General features: G+C 35.9%; 1 protein-coding gene across 1 annotated transcript in view; it reads right to left on the reverse strand.

Annotated features, from left to right (window-relative positions):
- LCA5 (lebercilin LCA5) overlaps nucleotides 1–16,018 on the reverse strand; it is a 43,886-nt gene that overhangs the window by 4,078 nt on the left and 23,790 nt on the right. The window contains exons 3-6 of the mRNA XM_029945177.1: nucleotides 11,116–11,253; nucleotides 3,756–3,852; nucleotides 2,898–3,040; nucleotides 695–827 (exon numbers count right to left, since the gene is read on the reverse strand). Of these exons, the coding sequence (XP_029801037.1) occupies nucleotides 695–827; nucleotides 2,898–3,040; nucleotides 3,756–3,852; nucleotides 11,116–11,253 (511 nt within the window). The remainder of the gene's footprint in view (nucleotides 1–694; nucleotides 828–2,897; nucleotides 3,041–3,755; nucleotides 3,853–11,115; nucleotides 11,254–16,018) is intronic.

Raw genomic sequence — 16,018 nt, forward strand, 5'->3', positions numbered from 1 at the left:
CACACATACAGACACACACACACTAACTGAAGCAACAATTAGGTCATAATTTTATAGTCCATTAACCTTAAGGGAAAAAAAGGATTTCTCCTTAAGACTAACAAAATTTATGCAGAAGTTTAGAGTCAGGGATCCCTCTCACCTAAGATATTTTATTCAGATGGAAATGAACTTATTCCTGAACTTCATTTTTAATATCTGAAACTATGTTAAGTTGCTTCCCTAACCTTCCATACCAATGGTTGAACATGTTGAAGATTTATTTTACACACTAAAACCAAAGAAAAATTACAGGAATATATTCAGGACCTCAAAACTCACTGATTTTAATGTTTGGGCTAGTCTCAAGGTCAAGCCAATAAAGTGCATCATCTTTGGTTAGCTCTTCATCTAGCTTTAGTTAACTTATACACAAAAATTTTCCCTTTCATTTGAATTCTACTTCATCTGAATTTTAGGAAGGTACTGTCCTTATTCCCTAACCCCAAATAGCAACTTAACAGTCATTCCCCCCGTACCTTAGTAACTTTATTGAAATGTTTGTGATTCCTAAAAGACCCGCCCCCATATTAACCTTTTCTTATTCTGTATAACCAATTCACTGTGTAGCTGGAAAATGTCAGAATATGAGGGATGCTAACTCTTTCCCAAAAGATGCTGATTCATCTCTTGACTAAACAAATTCTTTTCTTACCATCCTCCAGCTTCTCCACCTCCTGTTTTACAACACGGAGTCCTTGATCCTTCACAAATTTTTCTTCTCTTTTCACAATTAGGTTTAGCATCCCTGCTTCTTCATGCTCACTTCTCTCCTGCAATTCCAGGTCCTATTATGTATTTTTTTTAATGCAAGTTCACATGTTGAAAGGGAGAAAAGACCATTTATATATCATAGATTTATCTACCATTAAGTATGACACCAACTAAGTTTAAAACTAATGCAAATTTTAATTTAAAATAAGTAGTAAATCATAAGCTATCACCCTTTGAAAGATGCTTCAAAGGCACACAAGATTGCTTTTTTGGTTAAAATTTTTCTAAAAAGTAGAAGACATATTGGAACAATATAATAGAACTAAAGCCAATACTCTACAAACAATTCTGAAGAGATATGTTTCAGAAGTATCCTTGCTTTGTGCATTTCACAACAAAATCTGATTAATTCCGTTAACCAGATAAGGTTATTAATCACCTACGGAAGCCATGTGAGAAGGTGCTGAGGTATTATACAGTAACAATTACATTGAATTTTACAAGTTTACACTATATCCAAAGCCTCCCAAATGTTTTATAATAAATATTTAAATTTAAATAAAATGCAAACCTAAAATTACTTGTTCCTTATGGTCCCTTTCATATGTGGGTGTAGTTTTTCTGAATACAAGTAAAATACCTATTACTCAGTATAGCAGAGGACTGTCCCTAGTATCAATTTCCTCTTATTCCTTTTAGTTCCAGAATCCCTGGAGTTTTAGCAGAGCACAGGGCTGTTCAACTGGAGACTACATTTGCTAACGTCCCTTGGAGCTAAACAGGACCAAAGGCAGGTGAGTGAAAGTACAGATGCAACTTCCAATCACATTTATAAAAGCAAAAGCTGCTTGCCTTCCACTACGCTCCTCCTCACCAGGCGGTGAGCCAGTTCCAGTCACACTCTTCAAGACGGAGGAACAATAGGACAAGAAGGATGACCACAAGGAATAAACCTATCTACCGCTCCTGGACTACGCACTGACCTTCAATCTATTAGAAAAGAAAGAAAATCTGTGTCTTGTTTTGGGGGGTCTTTTTCCAACAGAAACGTATTGGTCTGTACTTAAATAACATTCCCATTTGCTAAGACCCTGTAAAGTGACAGGATCAGTCTTAAAAGCTTTATAAACTTTGTGATTAGTTATTACCACAATCCTGATAGGCAGACCATCCCCATTTTATACATTAGGAAACTGAGGCTCAAGGAAGTCACAACTAAAATGTTAGAACCAGAATTTAACTTAAAAAGTGCTAACTCGAAGGCTGTACTCTTTTCACTATATGCTGGTTCTCATGCTGAATCTTATAAAAGATCTTTTTTTAAAAATCCTTTTAAAGTAAAGAATGAATTTCTATTCCACATTTTACCCTTTTCAAAAAGAAAATATGATCTGGTTTCAATGACAGTGAAAATATAGGAACAAAGACATTTAGTACACACAGCCCAAGAATGAACTCAGACCGTCCTGTTCCATACCACAAAAAAGAGCTCAGGGTCACTGGGAAACTTAGAGGGCACAAAACACAGGAATAAATGAAATATGATGGAACCCTGGTATATTATTTTTGGGGGGGTTTAAATTGTAAACACAAAATATATTAACTCTCTTAGAGAAAAAAGAACTTTCTGGTATTTAGTATGTAAGTCCTTTTCAATGAAGGTCCAATACAGACTCCTCTGAATTTCACTCTAATTTAAGTGGTCAGTTATATAAAGTCAAATGACACTGCAATTACTTTGCTCAACATTCAGTTAATCTATAAGATTCTCATGTAATAGACCGAAGAAATATGTAGACTAATTTTAAAAAATCACTTGAAAACTACTATAATTTGCTATTAAATATAAAAAGCAAGGAGGATTTTAAGATTATCTGGGTACATAAAAGGTAAGAAACTGCTATCTCCAATCTAAAAGGTACAATTAACCTTCCTGAAGGAAATGAAAGTAGCGATGAGAACTAAGAGTCAATCCAAAGGAATTTAATAAAATACACAGATGTTACCTCTCTTTAAAAGGCTACTTGCATATTTACACAGATATGGCGCTAGCTTCATTGCTAACTTTTCAAACATGGGATAGTGTGTTTTTTGGACTAACTTCAAACCTAGAGGTTAGTACCTAATCACGTGGCTAAACTCACCAAAGTAAGACGTGCAGGTTCTTCCCATTTGTTTTCATAACACAGTCCTGTTTGCGGTGTTACAGGAAATCCTTCCAGCTCGAAGTCGTCACTGGTTTGTACTCCTTTTGTACACTGGTCTATAAAATCACTTTGGCAGGCAGCTACCATGAAAATTACAAAAGCATTTTTCTAATCATATTGAACAGTGCTAAGACAAATGGAATTTAACTGATATATGTTCACCATCCATGAGATAATGCATGTTTTGCTCAGCTCTGTGCCTATCCACTATTACTATTTTTCTTTCTGGGATTAACTGGCAATGCTGTAACTTGAGGACAATTTAGATAGGTAAACCCTAGTAGGCTTTTACAAAATTTGTTTTTAACTTTCTGCAATTCAGAAGAGGAAAATTTATACTTTGGTTAAAAAAAAAAAAAGTAAAAAGATGCATAATGCCGAAGTATTTATGAGCGAAATGAAATGACTGCTAGGATTTACTTTAAAATACTCTAGAAGTAGAAAAAATAGATGAAATAAAATTAGTAAAATATGTAACTATTACAGCTAAGTGCTACAGAATAAAGGTTCATTGTAATATAATCAATCTCTAGTTAGGAATATTCTTACATATTTTCATAAAAGTTTCAAACATAATTTTAAATTTTTTTCTTATAATTTATATAAAACATAATGACCTCAGGAAAAACTGAGAAGTTTGACAATGTTTCTGAAAATTAGCTACAAGGAAATTTAAGTTTACTTCAAATAAATTCTTTCCCCTTTGCCTGCCTTCTACGTCAGAATTATTTGATTTTATTATTAATAAGTGACAGCTACAATATGTTTTTTTTTCAATAATAATAGCCACTATACCATTTTTTCTTGATATAAGTTCTTTTTCTTTCTTTGGAGAAGACTTTGGCAGACGATTAGAATATATGTTTTTTATATCCAGTTCTCTCTCCTTTTCCTGAAAAGAAACCCATAATACAATTCAGGATGTAGTGTATCAATTTAAAATAAAACAAAAAATCTCACCTTGTCAACTGGTATTTTCCTTACCAAACTAGAATATATTATACCTAGTTCAATTTCCCTTCTTACCTACCAAACTATAGAAAGGAATGTCTCCAGGACATCTAGGTTAGGGCAGAGCAACGATTCTCCCTAAAAAGTGCAATATGTACTGGCAATCAAAAAAATGAGCATTAAGTAAGGCAAAAACATTTTCCATCTACTCCTACCTGACGAAGCTATCTTAAGCTGCCTTTCAGACTTAGCAACAGACCCCAAAATAATTTCGTTAGTATCTTTCAAACATGGGTTTTGATATGTTAAAAATTAGATGCTTAAAAAGAGTTTTTTTATAGGGCACCTGGGTGGCTCAGTCAGTTAAGCGTCTGATTTCAGCTCAGGTGGTGATCTCACTGTTCATTGGTTTGAGTCCCATGTTGGGCTCTGTGATTACAGCTCAGACCCTGGAGCCTGATTTGAATTCTCTGTCTGCCTTGTTCTCTGGCCTTCTCTGATTCGCACTCTCTCAAAAATAAACATTAAAAAATTAAAAAAAAATTTTTAATGTTTTTTAATATTTTTTAACATTTATATTTATTTTTGAGACAGAGACAGAGAATAAGCAAGGGAGGGGCAGAGAGCGAGGGAGACACAAAATCCGAAGCAGGCTCCAGGCTCTGAGCTGCCAGCACAAAGACCAATGTGGGGCTCAAATTCACGAACCATGAGATCATGACCTGAGCCAAAGTTGGATGCTTAACCCAGGTGCCCCTGAAACAACTTTTAAAATAATCATAGGGTTATCTGAGGAAGAACGTTGGATTATTCGACCACACAACAAAGTAAAACTCCAATTCCCATAGTTTTCCAGATTTCATAACTTATTTCAGTTATATCATTCCTGTTAAGATTCAATGTTTTCACTTTCAGCATGTGTTATAGTAATTATATTACCAAAACTTTTCTTTAAAAGTATCAAAGAGAATATTAGAATTTTATAAATCACATTGTACAAACTTACAATATGCTTTAAAATGTTGCTTTAAATTTTATGCTTTAAAATTTATGCTTTAAAATGTTGCATTTTCAACTATTATATATCATAAAGTAAATACTTTTTGAAAAAAATTTCAATTTATTAGGACAGAGTGCACAGGCACCTGTACATGTGTGCCTGGGGAAAGGATAGGGAGAGAAATAATCTCAAGCAGAGCGTGGAGCCTGGAGTCTGAGGTGGGGCTCAATTCTACAAAACATGAGATCATGACCTGAGCTGAAATTAAGAGTTGAATGCTCGGGGCACCTGGGTGTCTCCGTTGGTTAGGCATCCAACTTCAGCTCAGGTCATGATCTCATGGCTTGTGGGTTCAACCACCGATCCTCGATGCTGATACCTTGGAGCCTGCTTCAGACTCTGTGTCTCTCTCTCTGCCCCTCCTCAACTCGCACCCTCTCTCTCTCAAAAATAAGCATTAATAAAAAATTTTAAAAAAAGAGTTGAACCATCAACTGACTGAGACATAAGGTGCCTGGGTGAAATTACATTGTACCAACTTACAAATTAAATAAATGTTTTAAATATTTTCTAAAGTTTTTAAAAATATTTTTGAGAGGAGGAACCACACACAAGCGGGGTAGGGGCAGAGAAGGGTAACAGGATCTGAAGCAGGCTCTGCACTGACAGCAGAGTCTGATGCAGGGCCTGAAACTGCAAACCGCGAGATCATGACCTGGTCAGATGTTTAATCAACCAAGCCACCCAGGCGCTCCACAAACATGAGTAAGTGTTTTAACATGTTGTTTTTTTAAAAATATAATTTATTGTCAAGTTGGCTAACATACAGTATGTAAAGTGTGCTCTTGGTTATTGGGGTAAATTCCCTTGGTTCATCACTTTCTCAAGATCCACATATGAGTGAAAACATATCAGTCTTTCTCTGACTTATTTTACTCAGCATAATACCTTCCAGTTCCATCCATGTTGCTGTGAATGACATGATTTAAGCCATATCTTCTTTATCCATTCATCAGTTGATAGACATTTAAGCTCTTTCCATAATTTGGCTACTGTTGAAAGCACTGCTATAAACATTGGGGTACATGTGCCCCTATGAATTAGCATTCCCATAAACCTTGGATAAATTCATAGTAGAGTAATTGCTGGGTCATAGAGTAGTTCTATTTTTATTTTTTGAGGAACCCCACACTTTATCAGGGCAACTGTACCAGTTTGCATTCCTACCAATAGTGAAAGAGGGTTCCTGTTTCTCCACATCCTCACCAGCAACTGTAGTTTCATGATTTTTCATTTTAGCCACTCTGACTGGTGTGAGGTATATTTTAATGTGGTTTTTATTTGCATTTCTGATGATGAGTGATGCATTGAGCATCTTTTCATGTGCCTGTTTGCCACCTGGATGTCTTCTTTGGAAGTGTCTTCATGTCTTCTGCCCATTTCTTCACTGGATTATTTGTTTTTTGGGTGTGAGTTTGGTAAGTTCTTTATAGATTTTGGATACTAACCCTTTATCTGTTATGTCATTTACAAGTATCTTTTCCCATATTATCAGTTGCCTTTTAGTTCTGTTGATTGTTTCCTTTGCCGTGCAGAAGCTTTTTATCTTGATGAGGTCCCAACAGTTCAGTTTTGCTATAGATTCCTTGCCTTTGGAGATGTGTTGAGGAAGAAATTACTGCGGCTGGGGTCAAATAGGTTGTTGACTGCTTTCTCCTCTAGAGTTTTGATGGTTTTGTCTCACATTTAGGTCTTTCATCCATTTTCAGTTTACTTTTGTATATGGTGTAAGAAAGTGGTGCAGTTTCATTCTTCTGCATGTTGTGCAGTTCTCCCAGCACGATTTGCTAAAGAGACTGTCTTTTTTCCATTAGATACTCTTTCCTGCTTTGTCAAAGTTTAGTCGGCCATACATTTGTGAGTTCAATTCTGGGTTCTCTATTCTATTCCATTGGTCTATGTGTCTGTTTTTGTTCCAATACCATACTGTCTTGATGACTACAGCTTTTTAGTAGAGGCTAAAGTCTAGGATTGTGATGCCTTCTGCTTTGGTTTTCTTCAATATGACTTTGGCTATTCAGGGTCTTTTGTGGTTCCATACAAATTTGAGGATAGTTTGTTCTAGCTTTGAGAAGAATGCTGGTGCAATTTTGATTGGGATTGCATTTCTTCCAATCCAGGAGAATGGAATGTTTTTCCATTTCTTCATGTCTTCTTCAATTTCTTTCATAAGGTTTCTATAGTTTTCCGCACACAGATTCTTTACATCTTTGGTTAGGTTTATTCCTAGGTATTTTATGGTTCTTGGTGCAATTGTAAATGGGATCAGTTTTTCCCCATTGAGGATGACATTAGCTGTGGGCTTTTCATATATGGCTTTTATGATTTTTAGGTATATTCCTTCTATCCCGACTTTCTTGAGGCTTTTTATTAAGAAAGATATTGTATTTTGTCAAGGCTTTTTCTCCATCTATCGACAGGATCATATGGTTCTTACCTTTTTATTAATGTGATGTAGCACATTAATTGATTTAAGGATATTGAACCATCCCTGCAGCCCAGGAATGAATCCCACTTGATCATGGTGAATAATTCTTTTTACATGCTGTTGAATTTGATTTGCTAGTATCTTGTTAAGAATTTCTGCATCCATGTTCATCAGGGATACTGGCCTGTAATTCTCCTTTTTTGTGGGGTCTCTGTCTGGTTTGGGAATCAAGGTAATGTTGGCTTCATATAATGAGTCTGGAAGTTTTCCTTCCATTTCTATTTTTTGGAACAGCTTGAGAAGGATAGGTATTACCTCTGCTTTAAATGTTTGGTAGAATTCCTCTAGGAAGTCATCTGGCCCAGGACTCTTATTTGTTGGGAGATCTTTGATAACTGATTCAATTTCTCTGCTGGCTGTGGGTCTGTTCCAATTTTCTATTTCTTCCCATATGAGTTTTGAGAGTGGGTAGGTGTCTAGGAAATTGTCCATTTCTTCTAGGTTGCCCAGTTTGTTGGCATATAATTTTTCATAGTATCCTCTGATAATTGCCTGTATTTCTGAGGGACTATTTGTAATATATCTATTTTCACTCATGATCTTACCTATTTGGGTCATCTCTTCTTTTTGAGAAGTCTGCTAGGGACTTATCAATTTTGTTAATTTTTTAAAAAAAACAACTTTTAATCTCACTGATCTGTTCTACTATTTTCTTGGATTCTGTATTGTTTTTCTGTTCTGACTTTTATTATTTATCTTCTTCTGTTGGCCTTGGGGTTTCTTTGTTATTTCTCTTCTTCTGCTGGCCTTAGGGTTTTTTTGTTGTTCTTCTTCTAGTTCCTTTAAGTGTGCTGTTAGAGTTTGTATCTGGGATTTTTATTGTTTGAGATAGGCCTGAATTGCAATGTATTTTCCTCTTAGGATTGACTGTTCCATCCCAAAGTGTTTGAACTGTTGTGTTTCCATTTTCATTTGTTTCCATATATTTTTAATGTCTTCTTTAATTTCCTGTTTGACCCATTCATTCTTTAGTAGGATATTCTTTAATCTGCAAGCATTTGGATGTTTTCCAAACTATTTCCTGTGGTTGACTTCAAGTTTCATAGCACTGTGATCTGAAAGTGTGCATGGTATGATCTTAAGTTCTGAATATACCTGTCAAGTCCATCTGATCCAGTGTATCATTCAGGGCCATTGTTTCTTTATTGATTTTCTGTCTAGATGATCTGTCCATTGCTGTGAGTATTAAAGTCCCCTGCAATTACCATATTCTTACCAATACGATTGCTTATGTTTGTGATTGTTTTATATATTTGGGTGTTCCCAAACTCAATGCATAAACATTTATAATTGTTGGATTATAACTGATGGATAGACTCTGTAATTATTATATAATGCCCTTGTTAATTTCTTATTATAGCCTTTAGTTTAAAATCTAGTTTGTCTGATATAAGTATGGCTACTCCAGCTTTCTTTTGACTTCCAGTAGCATGATAGATGTTTCTCCATCCCTTCACTTTCAATCTGAAGGTGTCCTCAGATCTAAAATAGGTCTCTGGTAGATAGCAAATAGATGCGTCTTGTGTTTTTTGGTTTTTGTTTTATCCATCCTGATACCCTATGTCTTTTGATTGGAGCATTTTGTCCATTTACATTCAGTGTTATTAATGAGAGATATAGATTTAGAGTCATTGTGTTATCTAGGTTTCATGCTTGTAGTGATGTCTCTGGTCCTTTGTGGTCTTTGCAACATGCTACTCACAGAGTCCCCTTTAGGATCTCTTGTAGGGCTGATTTAGAGGTGATAAATTCCTTCAGTTTTTGTTTGGGAAAACCTTTATTTCTTCTTCCAGTCTGAATGACAGGCTTGCTGGATAAAGGTCTCTTGGCTGTATATTTTTCCTATTTAACACATTGAAAATTTCCTGGCACTCCATCCTGGCCTGCCAAGTTTTAGTAGATAGATCTGCAAATACCCTTATGTGTCTATGTCCACCCTTGCAGGTTAAGGCCCAATTTGTCCCTAGCTGCTTTCTCAGAATTTTCTCTTTATCTTTGTATTTTGCCAGTTTCACTATGATGTGTTGTACAGAAAATCGATTCAAGTTATGTCTGAAGGGAGTTCTCTGTGCCTCTTGGATTTCAATGTCTCTTTCCTTCCCCAGATTGGGAAAGTGCTCAGCTATGATTTAAGTACACCTTTCACCCCTTTCTCTCCCTTCTTCTGGAATTCCTACAATACAGATATTACTCCATTTCATTGAATCACTTAGTTCTCTAATTCTCCACTTGTGGTCTAGAATTTTTTTAGTTGTTTTTCTCAGCTTCATCTTTTTCCATTATTTTATCTTCTATTTCACTTATTCTCCCCTCTGCCTCTTTAATCTTATTGCCTCTAACTGCTGGGCTTAAAAAACCAAAGAAGACAGCAGAGAATCTACTGCTGCAGAGATCAAGAAACTAAAAAATAGTCATGATGAAAAAAAATGCTGTAAATGAGGTGCAAAATAAACTGATCTTATTACTATAATTCTAAATTCGTGTTCAGTTACATTGTTTATATCCGTTCTGATCAATTCTTTAGCTCTCATTTCTTCCTGGAATTTCTTTTGAGGAGAATTCTTCCATTTCATCATTTTGGCTAGTTTTCTGTCCCTTATGTGTTCTAAAAGCTTGTTATGTGTCATGCACCTGTGTGCATTACTATATTAAGGAGGGATAACACACTGCCCAGGACCTGGCTTTCAGGAGGTGTTTCTTGGAGTGTGTTACTTTCTCTCTGTTGTTGTGACCCTAGTTGCTTTATCTCTCTACTTATAGTGATGTTTTGGACCCTCTACCCAGTGTGCTTGGATTTGTTCATTAAAGTAGCCCAGGAAAACAAAACAAACAAAACAAAACAAAAACGGGAAAAATACCCCAAAACACTAGCTATAGCAAAACAACGGGGTGGTGTTGTTGTTGAAGGAAGAGACCTTATTCCATACAGAGAGATGACACAGGTGGGGAAAAAGAAAAGAAAATTGACCAGGCAAAGAAACTCTATGGCTTAATCCAGAGAGGGGGGAAAATAAAGGAGCTATAGAACAGGTATAAAGAGAATGGATTAAATATGTCTGCATACCAAGAACCAGAATAACCAGACTAGAGGAAGGAAGAAAAAGGAGAAAAGGAAGAAAAAATGTGTGTGTGTGTATACTAAGTATTGTCCAATAATTAAATCAGAAAATGCAAAACCACTAGGTCTCAGAACCAGTTGCAGCACTGGTCTGGAGAAGGGGCTGTCTGGTTTGTAAGCATTAATCCTGCTCCAGTAGATACCTAGTTACCAGGCTTGGAGGGGCGTGGTTTGGTGTAGGTGGGTCCCACCTCCACTGTGGCCCCCTGTCCCTTCCCTGAGGCCCCACTTTGTCAGTGTTGGGGGAAAAAATGGCAACACCCCAGTCTTTCCTCCATGAACTGGGTGTCCCATATCACTCTGTTCAGGCTGTCCTTGTAGTGTCACGGGCATGAACGAGGTGGTCTGGCCCACTCTGCTGACTCCTGCACCTCCCTGGCACTCAGCTAGAATTTAAACCCTGACGTCTTAACAGGTCCTGCTCCGTGCAATCCAGTTCCAGTTCCAGTCCCCCTACTTCTCGGCCAGGTTGGATCTTTTCCTAAAATGCTGAGTTTTCAACTAATATATTATATATTTAAATTAAATAAATACGTACTTTTAATTTGTGATACAGTTGTTGCAGCTCCTTTTGAAGAACTTTATTTTCATCATGAGCCTCACATGCCCGTTTCCTTTCAGCAAGCAACTGTCGCTGGAAACTGTTGGTACTCAGCTCAAGGTTTTTGGATAGTTCCTATGATGTGTATATAAACATATAAAAAAATAGTACTTGAAAATAACTGAAGAGTAAGACACTGCACTTAGCACTGAAATAATGTTTCTAGTGATACCATACAAGACGTACAAATCAGGCTGGATATGAACATAAAATAACTGGCAAATAGATCTACCAATAATTTAGGAAAGTACTTAACCTATTAGTGCTTTTTTTGCTTTTCATGAGGATTTGTAAATAAATTCTTAAGTATTTGCCTGAAGTATACATGAATAGTCATTTAAGTTGGTTGCAAATTCAGCCAAAGATATAATGAGAAATATCGACTTTTGGGAACCAGAGTTTGGGCAAATATATACAGCTGCATAAAATTACACAGCACTATTCGAGGTGTAGAAATTACCTTGTAAATTATTTCTAGATAAAATAATAGTCATATCCATGGTCTTCAAACATTTTCCATAAAGTTTGTGAAAAAATTCAGGTTAAAATATTTTCTTTTAGATGACATCAACATCATGATGGTATGAGCCATTCCTTTTTTTCTCCACTTTTCAATTTACAGCTAATCAGATCCACAAAGCAAGTATCCATACTTGAACCCAAAGAACTTATTTACAGCACACCAGGATACCCAAGACAGCCATCCATCTCTGCGTCTGAAAGTGGGTGGACTGCACATCAGAGGAGGCCGTGCAGCCAGGGCCGGTGGTGCAGGTGGCAGAGGTGGTGGCCGGCCCATATGACCTTCTGGCAGAGGTGGTGGAAGGTAATCTGCCCGGCCACATTTGCTGCAGTTTAAGGGACTCACTCTCTCTGTGGGAGACCACAGTGACTGTGGGAAGGGAAAAGAAGGGAAGGAGGCAAAGAGAACTAAGGGAATGCTGTTTCCCAGTGGATGCCCCAGGATTCTGACAAGAGATCATCTGTGAACCTCTGGGAAATACCCGCTCAATTCGAGGATCCCCTATTGGCAATGGGCACAGCCAAAGCATCAGGTCGTAAGCACACACCTCTCTCCACTCTGTCACCACGCTTTTTCTTTCCAGTCTGCCAGCTTTTTTTTTTTAATTGTATGTATTGTATTTTTTTCATATGGCTTTATTTGAAAGCCCCTGATTTTCTACTCCCTAGTGATGGCTTAAAGTCTTTGAATTCTTTTTAATGTTCATTTTTGAGAGAGAGAAAGAAAGGAACAGAGAAACAGAGTCAGAGCATGAGCGGGGCAGGGACAGACAGAAAGTAAGACACAGAATCCAAAGCAATCTCGGGCTCTGAGCTGTCAGCAAAGAGCCCAATGCGGGGCTCCAACTCACAAACTGCAAAGTCATCACCTGAGCCAAAGTTAGATGGACGTTCGACATACTGAGCATCCAGGCACCTCATAGAAGGCTTAAAGTCTTTAAGTAGCTAGAGAACTTGAGTTCCAACTAGAACTTGAGTACTAACTAGATATTTAAAGATGTTAAGAAGCTGTTAATTTTTTAGATGTCATTCTTGGTACTGGATAATGGCATTGTTTTTAAGATTTTTATATTTTAGAGAGATACAAGCTGAAATATTTATGAATAAAACAATTGGCTATCTAAGATCTGTTTCTAAAACTGAGAGGTAGAGGGGAGTACATATGAAAGTATTTTCTGTAAGGTAACATGTTTTAAGTTTTAATTTTTTAGCGAAGTATAGTTGACACACAATGTTACATTAGTTTCAGGTGAACTTCATGATTCCCCAACTCTCTACCTTATGCTGCGCTCACCACAACTACAGCTGACATCTTACCATACAATGCTATTACAATACCATTGACTATAATCCCTATCTATACTTTTTATTCCCATAATTTATTCATTCCACACTGGAAGGCTCATTTTGCCCATCTTATCACCACTCTCCCTCCCATCTGGCCATTATCAGTTTGATCTCTGTTTCCCCCCCTCCTTAGTCCCCATCACTTATTTAACCCATCCCCCTGCCCAACTCCCCTCCAGCATCCCTCAAGGGTCTTTTTATGGTTTGTCCCTCTCTTTCCACCCCATGTTCATTTGCAAATGAAACTGTTTTCTTAATTTTGCTTTCTACTACTTTGTTATTAGTGTATAGAAACACAACTAGACTTCTGCATATTCATATTGTATCCTGCAACTTTACTGAAGTCATTTATTTTAACAGTTTTTGATCATGTTTTCTACATATGGTATCATGTCGTTTGCAAACAGTGTCAAGTTTAACTTGTTTCTTACCAGTTTGAATGACTTTTTCTTGTCTGATTTCTGTGCCTACATTTTTTAGTACTATAGTACATAAAAGTGGCAAGAATAAGACATTCTTGTTTTGTTACTGATCTTAAAGCTCTGCTTTTCTCCACTGAGTATAGTTTTAGCTATACATTTGTCATATATGATCTTAATTATATTGAGGTATACTCCCTCCACACCCACTTTGAGAGTTTTTATTATGAATGGATGTTGAATTTTATCAAATGCTTTTTTTCTGCAGCTATTGACATGACTGATTTTTTATCATCACTTTTGTTTAAAGTGGTGTATCATGTTGACTGATTTGTGATACTGGATTGCTCTGATATCCTGGAATAAATCCATGATCCTTGATCATGGTGAGTAATTTTTTTAAATATTTTGTTGAATGATGTTTGCTAATATTTTATGAGGAGTTTTTCATCTATGTTCATGAAGGATAGTGATCTGTAGTCTTCTTGTAGTGTCTTTGCCTGGTTTTGATATCAAGCTAATACTAACCTTATAGAATGTTTCTGAAAGCTTTCCTTCCTCTTCTATTTTTTTTGGAAGTTTGAGAGAAATAGGTATTAACTTTTCTTTAAATGTCTGGTGAGAATTCACCTGTGAATTCATCTGGCCCTGGACTTCTGTATGTCCAGAGTTTTAAAATTTTGTTATTGATCATCAGTCTATTCAGATTTTCTATTTCTTCCTAACTCAGTGTTAGAAGACTGTATGTTTCTAGAAATTTATCCATTTCTTCTAGGTTGTCCAATTTGTTGGCATATAATTTTTCATACTGGCTTCTTACAATCTTTTGTATTTCTATGGTGTCAGTTGATACTTCTCTTTCATTCCTGATTTTATTTATTTAGGTCCTCTTTTTTTTTTTTATGTGTCTGGCTACAGGTGTATCAAATTTATTTATTTTTACAAAGAGCTAGTTCTTGGTTCACTGACCTTTTCTTTCTTTCTTCTCTTTTCTTTCTTTCTTTTGTCTCTATTTCATTTATTTTTGCTCTGATATTTATTAATTTCTTCATTCTATTGGCTTTGGGCTTTGTTTGTTCTTCTTTGCCTAGTTCTTTTAGGTATATTATTTATTTGAGATTATCCTCATTTTGTGAGGTTAGTATCACTATAAATTTCCCTCTTACACCTGCTTTTGCTACGTCTCAAAGATTTTGGAACACTGTGTTTTCATTTTCAGTTGTTTCTCTCTATTTACTTCCTCTTTGGTTGCTTTGTTGACCTCTTGGTTGTTTCATAGCATGTTGTTTAGCCTCCATATTTGTAGTTTTTTCATATTCTTTTGTTGTGATTGAGTTCTAGCTTCTTACTATTGTGGCTAGAAATGAATGCATGATATGAACTCAATCTTCTTAAATTTACTGAGACTCATTTTGTAGCCTAACGTGATCTTTTCTGAATAATGTTTCATGTGTACTTGAAAAGAACATGTATTCTGGTTTTGGATGGAATGTTAAGTCCACTTGGTCTAATGTGTCAGCAGGCACTCATTTTCTGCCTAGATGATCTATCCATTGATATAAGTGGGGTTAAAAAATTCCCACCTACTATTTTACTGTCAATTTCTCCATTTATGTCTAAAAGTATGTGTTCCAACGTTGGCTGCCCAGATAACAATTATATCTTCTTCTTGGATTAACCCCTTGTATTATTATAGTGTCTTAAATTCTATTTTGTCTAAGTATTGGTACCCCAGCTTTTTAATATTTTTTATATTCACTAATATAATTCTAATTTGCTTAGAATTATCTTTTTCACTCTCTTTTCAGTCTGTCTTTAGATACGAAATGACTCTCTTATAAGCATACGGAGGGGACTCATTTTTTTATCCATTCCTCCCTACCCTCCCCCTTCCCCACAAAATCTTATGATTTGAGTGTTCAGGCCATTTACATTCAAAGTAATCGTTACTATGTATATATACACTTATGCCATTTTATTAATTGTCTTGTGTTTCTTTTATTCTTTTGCTTTCATTTGGACTAATGACTAACTTTATTAGTGCTTTGTTTGCCTTACTTTCTCTTCATTGTTTTGTATATCTGTTATATGTTTCAGATCTGTGGTTAGCATAAGGTTCTTTTATAACATGCCAAGTATATACCAGTCTTAATTAAGTTGATGGTCACTTAGGTTTAAACACATTCTAAAAGAACTTCATTTTTATATCTCCTCCACGTTTTAATGTATATGTTGTTATATTTTATATCTTTCTATTTTGTGTTTCCCCTTACCTAATTTTATCCCTATCTAATATTTAAAATTAATTTTGCTATTTGTCTAACAGTCTTCATACCAGCTTCATATATGATCTGCTCTATTCCCTTTACTGTATGTTTGCTTTTACTCATGAAATTTTTTCCTTTTATAATGTTATTCTAATTATGGCTTTTCTTTTCCACTTAAGTCCCTTTAACATTTCCTGTAAGGCCATTTTAGTAGTAATGAACTCCCTTAACTTTTGTTTGTCTGGGAAACTCTTTCTTTCTCCTACAATCCTTTTTTTTTTTTTT

This window comes from Suricata suricatta, chromosome 7, assembly GCF_006229205.1.
Source record: "Suricata suricatta isolate VVHF042 chromosome 7, meerkat_22Aug2017_6uvM2_HiC, whole genome shotgun sequence".
Taxonomy (NCBI): domain Eukaryota; kingdom Metazoa; phylum Chordata; class Mammalia; order Carnivora; family Herpestidae; genus Suricata; species Suricata suricatta.